At 38.3% G+C, this 14,381-nt stretch overlaps 1 protein-coding gene across 1 annotated transcript in view; it reads right to left on the bottom strand.

Annotated features, from left to right (window-relative positions):
* The window catches only part of LOC106080427 (dynein axonemal heavy chain 10), a 239,264-nt gene that overhangs the window by 28,568 nt on the left and 196,315 nt on the right, over positions 1 to 14,381 (bottom strand). Inside the window, 8 exon segments of the mRNA XM_059362518.1 lie at positions 497 to 628; positions 2,632 to 2,809; positions 2,872 to 3,024; positions 3,175 to 3,317; positions 3,393 to 3,594; positions 7,429 to 7,695; positions 11,216 to 11,287; positions 12,163 to 13,623. Coding sequence (XP_059218501.1) covers positions 497 to 628; positions 2,632 to 2,809; positions 2,872 to 3,024; positions 3,175 to 3,317; positions 3,393 to 3,594; positions 7,429 to 7,695; positions 11,216 to 11,287; positions 12,163 to 13,623 — 2,608 coding nt within the window.

The raw sequence follows: 14,381 nt of genomic DNA, 5'->3' as shown, positions 1-14,381 counted from the left end.
AATTAATTAAATTAAATTCAATTGAATTGAATATGTTTATAATAAAATATGTGTGAAAGAATTCATTTGTGTTTCATAGGACAGAGTTTTTGCCATCCATTTGAATTTTTCGCTCACATATCAGTCGACTGTCGCAGTTTACTATTTATTGCCGTAATTGGCCGTCCGTTTTGTGCAGCTAATGAAAAATGAAAAAAAACTAAAGGACCAGCATTGAACAGTCGCCAGATTTTTACATGGATTTTTTTTCTCAGTGCGATGGCCAACAAAGTAATTAAAAAATAAAGGATTACTACGTGACTGCTGCAATGTGCAGCGGACAGACAACATTAACGAGGGACAGTCAGAGATAGCCGCAAATGAGTGCTAACGATAGCAGGATTAAATCGGCACAAGATGCCAACTCAATTGTGCGGTTGTTTAATCCATCAACACGGACGAATTTCGCTGCTGGCTGGAGCAGTAGCTTGACCGATCGACCAACCAACCCACCTACCTGTCTGTGGCTGCAGTTCGATTAGTGAATTCCATATATTGCGAGTGGCTTGGGTGTAGTAACCAATCTCCGCATTTGGATGTAAACCAAAGACGTCAGGTTTATTGACCAGCGGCAGTTGGTCAATGTGGGCTGCAAAGTAAATAAAATAAAAGTGTGAAAAAATGGTAAACTTTAAATGTTTGCAAAAAGTATTCATTGAAACAAATGTAGGTTTCTGTCATCTTTGAGTATTACCAACAACTGAATTATACAATGGTCAACTAATAGTGCTAATGGGGAGCGTTTGGTAAAAAAAAATTATCTTCGCGAATACCTGCATTTTCCCACCTTTCATATAGGGCAATTATTTAGAAACATCTATGCATTGCTGCTAAGTGGGCTTGCCCTTGTCATAAAGTCACACTGTAACCCAAAACACCCATCCACCATAGGATGGGGTATACTAATTTTTCACACATACTTTTAATTAGTACAGGACGGTTGGGATTGTAAAAGGGCCAAATCAGTCCATGTTTTGATATAGCTGTCATATAATCCGATCTTGGGACTTGTCTTCTTGAGCCTCTAGGATCGCAATTCCCTTCCGATTTTACTGAAATTTTGCACTTGGTATTTTGGTATTACTTCCTACAACTGCGCTAAGTATGATTCAAATCGGTTCATGTTTTGATATAGCTGCCATATAAACCGATCTTCGGTCTTGAGTTTTTGAGCCTCTAGAGGGTGCATTTCTCGTCCGGTTTGACTGAAATTTAGCACGACGTGTTTCGCTATGACATCCAATAACAGTTCAAAGTTATGTTCAAATCGGTCCATAACCTGATATAGCTGCCATATAAACGAATCTTGAATCTTGACTTGAGCCACTAGAGGACGAAATTCTAATCCGATTTGAATGAAATTTTGCACGAAATATTTTGTTAGATATGCAACAACTGTGCCAAATAAGGTTCAAATCGGTTCATAACCTGATATAGCTGCCATATAAACCGATCTGGGATCTTGACTTCATGAGCCTCTAGAGGTCGCAATTATTATCCGATTTGCTGAAATTTTGTACGACCACCAACATATGTGTTTATTATGGTCTGAATCGGTCTATAGCCTGATACAGCTCCCATATAAATCGATCTCTCTATTTTACTTCTTGAGCTCCCAAAGGGCGCAATTCTTATTCGAATTGGCTGACATTTTACACAGGTCTCCAACATATAATTAAATTGTGGTTCGAACCGATTTTTGGATATCGTTCTAATTTCAGAGCAAATCTTTTCTTATATCCTTTTCTTGCCTAAGAAGAGATGCCAGGAATAGAACTCGACAAATGCGATCCATGGTAGAGGGTATATAAGATTCGGCCCGGCCGAACTTAGCACGCTTTTAATTTTTCTTCTAACATCCCCTTCATAATTAAGCCGCAGTCACTTTAAGCAAACAACAGACTTTTCAGCAGTTAGCCAGCTGCATTGAAATTGCACAACTACTGCTGTAATAGCAGAACTACTGCTACAATAGCAGCAAAATAAACTAGTAATATTCTTAATATTTGTTTTTTATGAGTGTAGCTGCAATATGCTCATGTTTAAAGGCAAAACTATGGCAATCGAAGATTGTCTGGCTAACAAGTTTTGGCTTTGTGTATGTTGCTACCTAAACTTTTTATAGGTTTTCCGTTGTTTTGCTTTTCTATTCCAAGTAAAAACAAAAATCCATTAGTCTAAGCTGGAAGTAAATCCAACAACAACTTGAAATTATTTTGTAATCCAAATAAAAGATAGCGCAAGATTGAATTAAATATATTGGACAAGAATATCAGAGCAAAGAAGCATTTTGACGAAAAATTATGTTCTAAAGGCATATTTTCCAACATGTTCTCCTAAAAGGAAAGGAAGCATACATGGCTCCATATAACCACAGCAAATACGGCCCACAAATCGAAGTAGTCGCTATGTTAACCGATCCCCGGATTAAGAATTGAAGCCATGGAGCCATAAAACCGATATCGTATACCACCTATATGGGGAAATTCGCCACTATTTACCGGTAGCACAATTTAAATTCTTTTTTCCAAGAAGCCTCACTAAGTTGCTATTGTAAATACCTTCCATATAACGATCAAGTAATTTTCGTACCCATGAAATCTTTTTTGTCCACCACATCTTCGTCGGGCAGGCAATAGATGGTGGCCTCATCCTTATAGAAATGAAATGGTTGTGAAGTATCAAATAAAAAGTCACCCATGTACTCATCCATGTAGCAGCGTGTTATACGTCGATCAAAATCATCGATAACCCTGCCGCCATACATAACCTAAAAAGTAAGTGGAAAAAAGCTGAAATAAATAAATTTCTGATTTAGAATTATGTCATTACCTCGCCGATCAGATATTTTAAACTGCTCCAAGGTACCTTATCATCTTTCTGTTTATTTAAGTAGGTTTGCAGAATTTCCAAGCAGACATTAAAATCGGACTCGTTAAAGTCGTAGCATATATTCCAGCCAAGTTTATCGTATTTGCGTCTTTCCTTTTAAGGGTGAATATATAAAGAGAATATTGAATATTGAGAATAATATCATAGATTAAGAATAAGTCAATATTTTCACCATGAGTGACTGTTTTCTTGTTCTGTTTTTTCTACAGCATGTAACTATTTGGAAATATTGGTATAACTTACTTGTACAACGCCATGGAAAAATGCCAGCACGTAGACCAAAGATAAAAATGCTTTATGCGAAGATCCTTGTAAACTATCATTGCGAATTTTGAAAAATGTTGAGCGTAGATTTAATTTCAGGCCATTCGGAGGTTCTGTGACAACTTTAAATAGGCAGTGCAAAAAAAAAGTTACCATTCATGTTTTTAATGTGTTGAGCGTTACGCAAAAGAACTTACCCTTTAGTGATTTCTGTAAAATTCCAATTGGAAAATTGTCGCTGGCATCTGTTGTAATCCACAAACGGAAGTTCGGATGGGGAGCATCGATTTTTTCCAAATACTTCTCCAAGTGCCTAACAAAGCTGATTAGCAAATGACCATTTTGCAGCATTAACCACATACCCAAGCGCATGGCATTGTCCAGGAGACTAAGGGCAGCCTAAATTAGTAAGGGTAATGTAATAAAAATATTTAATAAATCTCAATGAACATATTTTTTACAACCCCAGTAATTGAGTGCGTCCATAAAAAGTGTGGATGAGTTTGCGTGTGCTGGTGGATTCAGGTTTATATACCAGTGCACATTCTCACACACAAGCAAACATTTTTATGATTTCCTATCGATCCAATGGCGGAAACAAATAAATTCAGATATGGAAGGACATGCTGGCTAGAGGTGCGTGATTGTAAAACAACAACACCAACGAAAGCAATACCAAGAACAACAGCATCGATGATGGTTGCAACATCATCAGCATCTAGTCGTATCGAGGTGATTGTTTTTATTGAAACATCCTTGTCCAAGCCTCACTGAGTAGGACTTTGCTTTGGTTACTGGGTGTTGAAAGTTCGTGACTGAATTGACGCTTGATTATCGCTGCTTTTGTATGCGAAACGTCGAAATTCTGATGAAGTACAGGAATCTCCACAAAAAAAGGACAGTAACAGATAGAACAGATAGAAAGTAACAAACCATTGGCAATGGAAAAAATATACGAGGATTGGGTACCGCGGCGTAGTCGGAAGTAATTAATACTTAAGGATGTGAAAGGAATTGGTTTTTCCTTGATGTTTTGCCGCAAACAGTAATTATTTATATAATCACATAAAGTGTAATTCTTAGCAAAGTATTATAAAGTTGACTAAAAAAGTTAAAACAGAGTAGAATTTCAAATTTCTGGATTAGTTCTTTACGTTATGCCAAACAATTGTCGCGAATGGACAATTCCTATTGTCCATAGGAAAACATTATTTTCGATTTTTGACAGCATCAAAATTTAAAAAAAAAACAGTAAAAAAGCATTAAGTTCGGTCGGGCCGAACTTCGAATACCCACCACCTGGGGTATATGCGTAAACCACCTTTCGTCAAAACCCGGTGAAAAATGCATACCTTATACTCCAAAGCAGCTATATCGAAATATGTTCCAGATGACTGAAACCTCAGCATATTATGTTCCCGTATACAAGAAAGCAGACATGGCGGTAAATACAGGAGTCTTATCCTTCCAGTATGACACAAGCAGGCACGCGTTCCTCAGTTAGAATAGGAAATTATCTCTCCGAACAGTTCAATGCCAAACGAGGTTTCGTTCAGGAGATTATACGTGATGCATGAAGAGGCATGGAACACTATTTACATCAGCATTCATGTTGCTGGCCTAAACCCACGACATCGATATTATGATCGATAATTTTAATCAGTTACTGTAGGCTTTAAAAAAGATCGAATAAGTGTATGATATCAACATACGAAGTGCTCTGCAATCCCGGGAAAAACAGAAAAAGCTAAGAACTATAACTGAGCGATAATCAGCAAAAATATTGCCAAAATAGATGCTACTGTGGATTAAGCTCGCAGTTCAGGAGCAAAGACACCTCTTGACAGATAAAAATTACACTTTACAAGACACTAATATAACACTATTGAAAACAAGTAAAAAGGCATTAAGTTCGGCCGGACCGAACTTTGGATACCAACCACCTCGGGTACGGACCGGACCGATCTGTGCCATTTTGCAGAAGTATGTCGAAGGGCTTAAGTTAACTCACTGTACCCAAATTTTGGCGACATTGGACATGTAATGCGCCTTTTGTGGCCCCAAAACCTTAAATCGAGGGATCGGTCTAAATGGCAGCGATATCCATATCTGAACCGATCTGAGCCAAATAGAAGAAGGATGTCGATGTTCGATGTCCTTCTTCAATTTGGCCTAGATCGGTCCAAATTTGAATACAGCTGCGATATAGACCGATCTCTCGATTTAAGGTTTTGGGCCCATAATAGGCACATTTAATGTCCGATTTCTCCGAAATTTGGGACAGTGCTTTGTGTTAGGGTCTTCCATATTTTTCTGCAACTTATTCTAAATCGGTCCAGATTTGGATATAGCTGCCATGTAGAACGATATCTAGATGTAAAGTCTTGGCCCCAAAAAGGCGCATTTATAATCCGATTTAACTGAAATTTGACACAGTGACTTATGTTAGGCTTTTCGACATCCTTGTCGTATATAGTTCAGATCGGTTTATTTTTAAAGGCGAATAATTTGTTATACACAATGGAACAATGACTTGTATTAATTAGTATTTTCTCCTACAATTCCTTCTTTTTTATACCCACCACCGAAGGATGGGGGTATATTCATTTTGTCATTCCGTTTGCAACACATCGAAATATCCATTTCCGACCCTATAAAGTATATATATTCTTGATCAGCGTAAAAATCTAAGACGATCTAGACATGTCCGTCCGTCTGTCTGCTGAAATCACGCTACAGTCTTTAAAAATAGAGATATTGAGCTGACACTTTGCACATAGTCTTTTTTTGTTCATAAGCAGGTTAAGTTCGAAGATGAGCTATATCGGACTATATCTTGATATAGCCCCCATATAGACCGATCCGCCGATTTAGGGTCTTTGGCCCATAAAAGCCACATTTATTATCAGATTTTGCTGAAATTTGGGACAAAGAGGAGTGTAAGGCCCTTCGACATCCTTCGTCAATTTGACCCAGATCAGTTCAGATTTGGATATAGCTGCCATATAGACCGATTCTCCGATTTAGGGTCTTAAGCCCATAAGCTAGGGGCCAGAAAAAGCACATTTATTGTCCGATGTCGCCGCAATTTGGGACGGAGAGTTGTGTTGGGCCCTTCGACATCCTTTTTCAATTTCACTCAGATCGATCAAAATTTGGATATATCTGCCATATAGACCGATATCTCGATTTAAAGTCTTGGCCCAAAAAAAGACGAATTTATAATCCGATTTAATCGAAATTTGACACATTCACTTATGTTAGGCTTTTCGACATCCATGTTATATATGGTTCAGGTTTATTTTCAGATATAGCTACTAAAAATACCAACATTTTGTTATACATAATTGAACAATGACTTGTACTTATTAGTATTTGGTCCAAATCGGATCATATTTCGATATTACTGCTATGGGACATAAGGTATGCAGTTTTCGCTGGATTTTGATGAAAGGTTGTCTACATATATACCCGAGGTGGTGGGTATTCAAAGTTCGGCCCGGCCGAACTTAACTTCTGTTATAATTCTACTTAAATCAAGAATAAAGTTTTCCAATACCAAATTATGCAATGCCACAATTTGGTAGAAGCATTCACCACAATTCAGGTTGACGACATTGTATCTGGCGATCCTCGTTCATAGATACTATGAATGTAGATTGCAGAGCTCCCTTGAATGGCTGTCATTGATACGATAGTTTGTTGTTTGGTCGGTTGCTGTTCGTTCTTCATGGCTTTATTTATTTGTTTGTTTGTCTGTTTATTTGGCTGTACTCCCCTTTATGTTTTGTTTATCTTTTGTTTATTTGCTTTGACAGCAAAAACAGACATGAGCGGCGGCAGCAGCAGCAAAAAACAACAACAAAACCAAAATGAAATTGACACAATAGACGTGTGCTGGGCTAATATTCATTCATTCGCTTCATCTATGGGATTCCAAGGATATCGAGCACCTTCCAGCGCAATCCAGTGTACGAGTGTATGTGGGTTCAGCCACACTTCTTTAGTCGCATGTTGTTCATGTATCTAAGCTCACTACAATTCAACTACAAAACAACAATAAAAACGCGGTTATAACATCTCGTTACTGTGTTGTGAGAAATGAAACCCCTCATTTGTGAACATGAATTGTTGTTGATGTTCCACATACATTTCCACACACTCTCACATCCATCCATACACATGGACGTAAAATGTTCCAGCCATCAGATATCGAAATAGATTTGCACTCACCTTTTCCTGTCCCTGGCCCAATGAAATGTGGCAAAAGTTACCCAGGCCCCCGCCGTAATGCTCCGCCAGTTCCATCAAATCATTCGTGGGATCGGAACCAGCGCTTAGTATAAAGCACACCGGTGTGTGACACGTTGTTTGCTGGTAGATGTCGAAATAGCTCACAACCGGTGGCATAATGAAAAACTCATCCATGGTGTCGACAATATACTGATTTATCGAACGGAAAATTCGATCAGCACGGAAGCATCGCAAAAACATTAATTTCTGTTGATAAGGTAAGAGAGAAGAACAAATGAATGGAAGATTGACACACACAGACTGAAATGTAGATTAACTTGTCATAAATTAGATGCATGCTAAATTAAAGAATTGTAAAGAAATTAGCATTAGTTCAACGATTTCACATGAGGTGAAGAATTAAAGTTGAATTTTTTTGCAGCTGAGTAGAAAATAATAAATTCTTTTCTAAGGAAAAGCAATAACTGCTATGCCATTATTGAGAAGTAAACGAGTTCAATTTAAAGTTAATAACATTTAATACATTGCGCTTAGAGGATGCTCAAGAAAGCTCCTGTGAGGATCATACGTTTATATTTGTGAAATATTTATTTATGACATTGCACACTCGCACACTTGCACATTGCTGTAAACACATACTCGTATGGGGAAAAGCTCTCATAAACAAGCATAATCCACAAAAGGACATAAAATATCGTAAAGTGGAATCCAATTAAGTGTCCACAGTTATATGTGCATATACACATGTGGGCAAATGCCATTGTGCTTGTGTGTGTGTGTGTGACAGACAGACAGTTTCCTTTTTCATTGGCCCCACCAGCAGGACAATGGGGCCCCTGGTGTGTTTGTGTAAGTGTGTGCGTTGTTTGTGTGGGATGCAGGCAGTGCAATAGTCGTACAATACAAACGCCTGCAGAAGCGTAAAACAAAAATCCTTAACAAGTTTCTGCTTGGCGAGATGCAGCTGTGTTTCCTGAGCATTCAACAACATATCCATTCACAATAAAATGCTTAACTTATTGCATTTTCTGAATGCATATGTGTGTAAGTATGTACTAATGTGTGAGATGGCCTTGCATGTGTTTGTGAAAGCAATGTGTGGGCATGTGTGTGCATCAATAGAGTTTTTGTCAGCATTCAACTCCTAATGGAAAATATAATATTTCCGAGTTATAAGCAACTCGGACAAGAATTGTGGCAAACGGAAAACAACTGCCAACATCATCGTCATCATCATCATCATTATAATCATGGTAAAATGGATGGATAAAGGATAGTCGGCACAGTAGCTGGGATATGGGAAGGTTATAAAAAAATGCATCTAGCCAAGGTAAAAAACCTACATGAATAATTATAATGTGTTCAATTACTGTGGGCGATTTTCTCATTTCTTTGCCGTATATACATGTAGCAGCAAATGTTTTGTAATGTATAATTGCATTGAAGTAGCAAATATTCTTTACACTGAAATCATTGGGAGAGATAAGGGGTGAAAACTACCACAAAAACAACTTGATACAATTATAAAATTACGTTGTCATATACGTTTATACCCTACACCACTACTGTAGTACATGGTGATATAATTTACACCCAAGTGGTAGGTATTTTGTTCGTTCACTGTGGAAAAAGTCCTTTATTGTAAAAATCCTGGAAAAAAACGTTTTTGCATAAAAATAACGGCTACCCGTTCCACCATGTTTTACCACCGGCATTTATTTTGGTTAATACTTTTGTTTGCTTAGAGTTATTGCAAAAATAAAAATTGAAGAACTATTTTTATTTTTTTTTTATCATATTGGACCAAGTTGAAAAACGTTTCCTTCACGCCTTTAACGAATGTCTAACTTTCACTCAGTGAAGAACTTCGTACCACAAATCAAAATGTGTTCACAGATAATGGTCGCTATTTTTATAGCCACCACCAACGAATGGAGGTATATTCATTTTCCGTTTGCAACACATCGAAATATACATTTAAGACCCTATTAAGTATATACGAGTATGAATAGTATTGATCGTCGTAAAAATCTAAACCCAGTTCGTCCGTCTGCCGTCTGCCCGACGGTCCGTTGAAATCGCGCCAGAGTGTTTTAAAATTAAGATAATTAGCTGAAAGTTTGCAGAGATTCTTTTTATACCCACCACCGAAGGATGGAGGTATAATAATTTTGTCACTCCGTTTGCAACACATCGAACTATCCATCTCCGTTCCTAAAAAGTATATATATTCCTGATCAGTAAAAATCTAAGACGATTGAGTCATGTCTGTCCGTCTGTCTGTTGAAATCACGCTACAGTCTTTTAAAATAGTTGTATTGAGCTGAAACTTTGCATAGATCCTTTTTTTGTTCATAAGCAGGTGAAGTTCGAAGACGGGCCATATCTTGATATAGCCCCCATAAAGACGAACCGCCAATTTAGAGTCTTTGGCCCATAAAAGCCTTTATTATTCGACTTGGCTGAAATTTTGGACAGTGAGTTGTGTTAGGCATCTTTATTCAATTTGGCTCAGATAGGTCCAGATTTTGATATAGCTGACATATAGACCGATCTCTCGATTTAAGGTTTTTGGCCCATAAAAGGCGCATTTATTGTCCGATGTCGCCGAAATTTGGGACAGTGAGTTGTGTTGGGCCCTTCGATATCCTTATTCAATTTGGTTTAGATCGGACTAGATTTCGATATAGCTGCCATATAGACTGGTCCTCCGATTTAGTGTCATAGGCTCATAAAAGCCACATTTATTATCGGATTTTGCTGAAATTTGGGCAGTGAGTTCTGTTACGCCCTTCGTCATCCTTCTTCAATTTGGCTCAGATCGGTCCAAATTTGGATATAGCTGCCATATAGACCGATATCTCGATTTAAAGTCTTGGCCCCATAAAAGGTGCATTTATTGTCCGATTTCGCCGAAATGTGGGACAGTGTCTTATGTGAGGCTTTTCAACATCCGTGTCGTATATGGTTCAGATCGGTTTATTATACCCACCACCGAAGGATGGGGGTATATTCATTTTGTCATTCCGTTTGCCACACATCGAAATATCCATTTCCGACCCAATAAAGTATATATATTCTTGATGAGCGTAAAAATCTAAGAAGATCTAGACATGTCCGTCCGTCTGTCCGTCTGTCTGTTGAAATCACGCTACAGTCTTTAATAATAGAGATATTGAGCTGAAACTTTGCACAGATTCTTTTTTTTATGTCCATAAGCAATTTATGTTCGAAGATAGGCTATATCGGACTATATATATCTCTATTTTTAAAGACTGTAGCGTGATTTCAACAGACAGATGGACAGTGGTGGGTATAAAAATGAATATACCCCCATCCTTCAGTGGTGGGTATAAAAATGAATATACCCCCATCCTTCAGTGGTGGATGTGAAAATCGCCCGATTTTTTAATCGCGGCACATTAAAAATATATTAAAAAAAAATCAAAAAAATTGCTAAATTCTGGAAAATAGTTTTGGCTGCGGCATTTTCTAACCATCCCTAAATAAATAAAAAATATTTTCAAAAGTTGCGCGGATGCATTTGTTTTGGGATCATTTGTTACGATGGAATATCACCCCAAATTTGGATCCTTTTTTCATTTTCACTTTTTAGCGCCAAAAATCATATAAAAAATTGCTTAAACACTTCCTGTATGTGCATAAATGTAAATTCCAAATTTACATTTCAGCCCACAGTGCGCAATGTTATGAAACTTAATGTGTGATTTCTGAAGTGCATATTGTGGGAGTTACATTAACTTGCCTGAAAATGATTGCAGTTGATATTATATTCTCCTGGGCATGGGACTTCTTCGGGATTTTCCAAATCATACCACTGATAAGGCATGGCGCAATTCAATGGCGTAATGGATGAGGTTGTGGTTTTCCGAAATTAAATTTCAATTCGCCCATAGCATCAACGATAACAAAACCAAGCAAAATTGAGCCGTAGCAGTAGCATTTGAAGGCAGTCCCCATTCCAATTCAGCATTTGCAGCCATAGTTGTGAGCGAGCCATCCAGCCAACGATGGTCGTCATCATCATTGTCAGAAGTGCAGCACCGTTCAGCATTCACAATCACCACAAAATGTTGGACATGTATTTGAGTAGAACATTTTATTTGAAAAATATCAAATGTCATATTAGGATGTCATACATCGTCATTGAAAGCAACATTGCATGGCGGAGGGTTGACAGGAGGAGAAGAAGAAGGAGAATTGGAGTAGAAAGGAAATGGCATTGAATTATTAAAAAAATATACAGATTTAGTAGTTCCACCTTGCCACACTTGAATGTCATATAAAATGGGAGAACTCAAGTCGAATAATAAACACTCAACAAGGGCATATTAAACATGGGATTAAGAAAGCCAAGGATAATACAGTAGGGACTAGTTTAAATAGTTAATTGCACTTTTTTTGTTGGTGCTCTTTTAGGTGTCTCCAAATTTTTATTTGTACACCCCTGTGACCTTCCATTTGCTTAACCCACAATGACAATGTCATTACCGTAGGGCACTTGCAAATAGAAAAAATGGATAATTGAAAATGAAAATTTATTTTCCATCAGCATAGCTGACAGCAAGGAAAACCACACCGGTGTATTTGTGGCCATGAATTAGGTTAAATGTGGGATAACAACGTAATCGGCTTTGGGGATTTGTGAGTTTTGCTTCGGTCAAGTTATACAAATTAAATTGAACTTCTCACCTCTTTCCATTCGTCAGTGTTTTTACCAATGTGATCGGGCAACGATTCAAATTTTTCTGGAAACTCTGTTGACAGTTTCATAATGTCCTCCCAACTTTTGTCGGTTAGCCATTTGGCAGGACAAGGCCTTTCACTTTTGGTCAATGCCACCGAGCCTTTAATAAAGAAATCCAATTCGGCCTGGCTCAAGTGGCCATCCCTCTGTGCTAATTTGGTGGCAATTTGAAAAGAGAAGAGCAGCTTGTGTCTCTCAAAGATGCCAGTGCAGCCGTAGGAGTATACATTTTCTGTCAGGGTTTTTATGATATTTTTCAGTCGTTTGGAGAGATCAAAGTCCATAAAAGATTGTCTAAGAGATCTGGAGAAAACATGGAGATAGGCGGCCAGAGCATACTGATACATGGTATTCACCGTGGACATGTCTGAGAGGGCAAAGAACAGCACAGCTCCTCGTGTTGCTGCGGGCCTGTATCCATCTCTTAACGCTTCAATGCTCTTTTGGGTTTCGGCGGAAAGTGCAAGTTGATCCATGACCAATGTTGCCTTGGATTTGGTATTCTCCAGAGTTTCAACCAGCTCCACATTGTCCAACATATTGCCAGTCGAAGTGGCCAATTCAATGAGTAACGAATCCTCCAGTTGTTGCAAAAGTTGTTTATTCTCGCTCGTCTCCACGATCAGTGACTCTCTTTGCGACTCCAGATCAGGTCTTTCGGCCCTCATTACCACACACAGAAGTTGGTCCTCCAGACCCGTCTGTGTCACCGTATAGTTGATGACCATGGCTTTGGCATATACAGCAGGATCAAATTTGGGATTTGCAAATTTCGTCGTCAAATACATTCGAAAATTTGGATCGTAATCCACTTCCTTGTCGCCCAAAATGACAAATTTACGTCCGCTCACTACTTGGATTTTCTTTTGCAAAACATTATCAATCACCGGATCAATGTAATCATCGACATCTTCGAAAAGCACTGGGGTGCCATACATAATGGCCAGTTCCAATTGCTTGAGAAAGTCCGAGTCATTGAAGGAGAGAATTTTCAAATTATTCTGTTGTTCCTTTTTCTTTATCCAAGTCCATGCTTGCAGCTGAGGATCTATGCAGAGGGGAAAGCGGGAAGCTCTTACTGTGAGAATACCATTTTGAACGGACAACTCATCAGGAGGCAGGCCCTCGGAGGTCCAGGTGGATATCTCCACGTCGTTGGTAAGACTTTCACCAATTCGAAATGGCATAATAACGGGAATTTCTTTTTCCTCAATATCGGCAAGCCAGTCCTCAAAGATCATGGTTTTGCGAAACTCCCATGAGAAAGCTCCGGTGTAGGCAAGAAAGGAGGCGCACAACAAGCATTGTCCTATCATCACCACAAGTTGTTGGGCATATCTTTCCAAATCATGGCTCCAACGTGTACGCTCTGAACTCAAGCCGCTTATTAGTTTGTCTGAGGCAATCTGAAAGGGAGATTTGTAGAAATTATTAGCTAAAGGTCTTTATCAACATTATTATATATTAGTCTTTTAGGAGTTTCGTTGTGGATGGTGTATGTAATTTTTGTTTGTTTGGTATTTGTATTAAATTGTAGCTAAATCTGGTAGAGGCCTACATCCTTAAGGCCTCACTAACTAATATTGGAAGATTATGCCACACAGAAGCAGATAGTGCCGTTGGGACCAAATCAGATCAATAGTCGACAAAAGGATTGTGAAACATGTGCTTGCCAAGAACTCCGTGCGTCCATATACGATGTGTCCCCTATCAGAACAAGTCTGTCCTGATTGTGATGTATTAAAAAACATATAGAGACACTTTAAATTCAAAGGTACCGAACTTTGGATACCCACCTCTATAAATAGTATATCCATAATTATTTGTAACTATGGGCTGATTTATATCTTATTTTGGCTTAAATGTCTAAAGCTTTATAGACGTCACTGTTTGAAATTTCAGCGAAATCTGGAAATAAATGCGCCTTTTGTGGGCCTATAACTCTTAGATGGGAGATCGATCTATATGCAAGCTACATCTTAATGTGGTCGTATGTGAACAATACTTGTTTTGGATATTGAGAGGCCTAATGCAACTCACTATTTCAAATTTCAACGAAATCGGGTAATAAATGAGTCTTTTGTTGGGTTAAGTCACTAAATCGCTTACCTATGGGATACGGTGGCCTTAATGCAAATCGGCCAATCAATGCACCTTCAGACCA

Source organism: Stomoxys calcitrans, chromosome 2 (assembly GCF_963082655.1).
Source record: "Stomoxys calcitrans chromosome 2, idStoCalc2.1, whole genome shotgun sequence".
Classification (NCBI taxonomy): domain Eukaryota; kingdom Metazoa; phylum Arthropoda; class Insecta; order Diptera; family Muscidae; genus Stomoxys; species Stomoxys calcitrans.
Note: the sequence above shows the minus strand (reverse complement) of the source record. Positions and strands in the feature narration are given on the sequence as shown.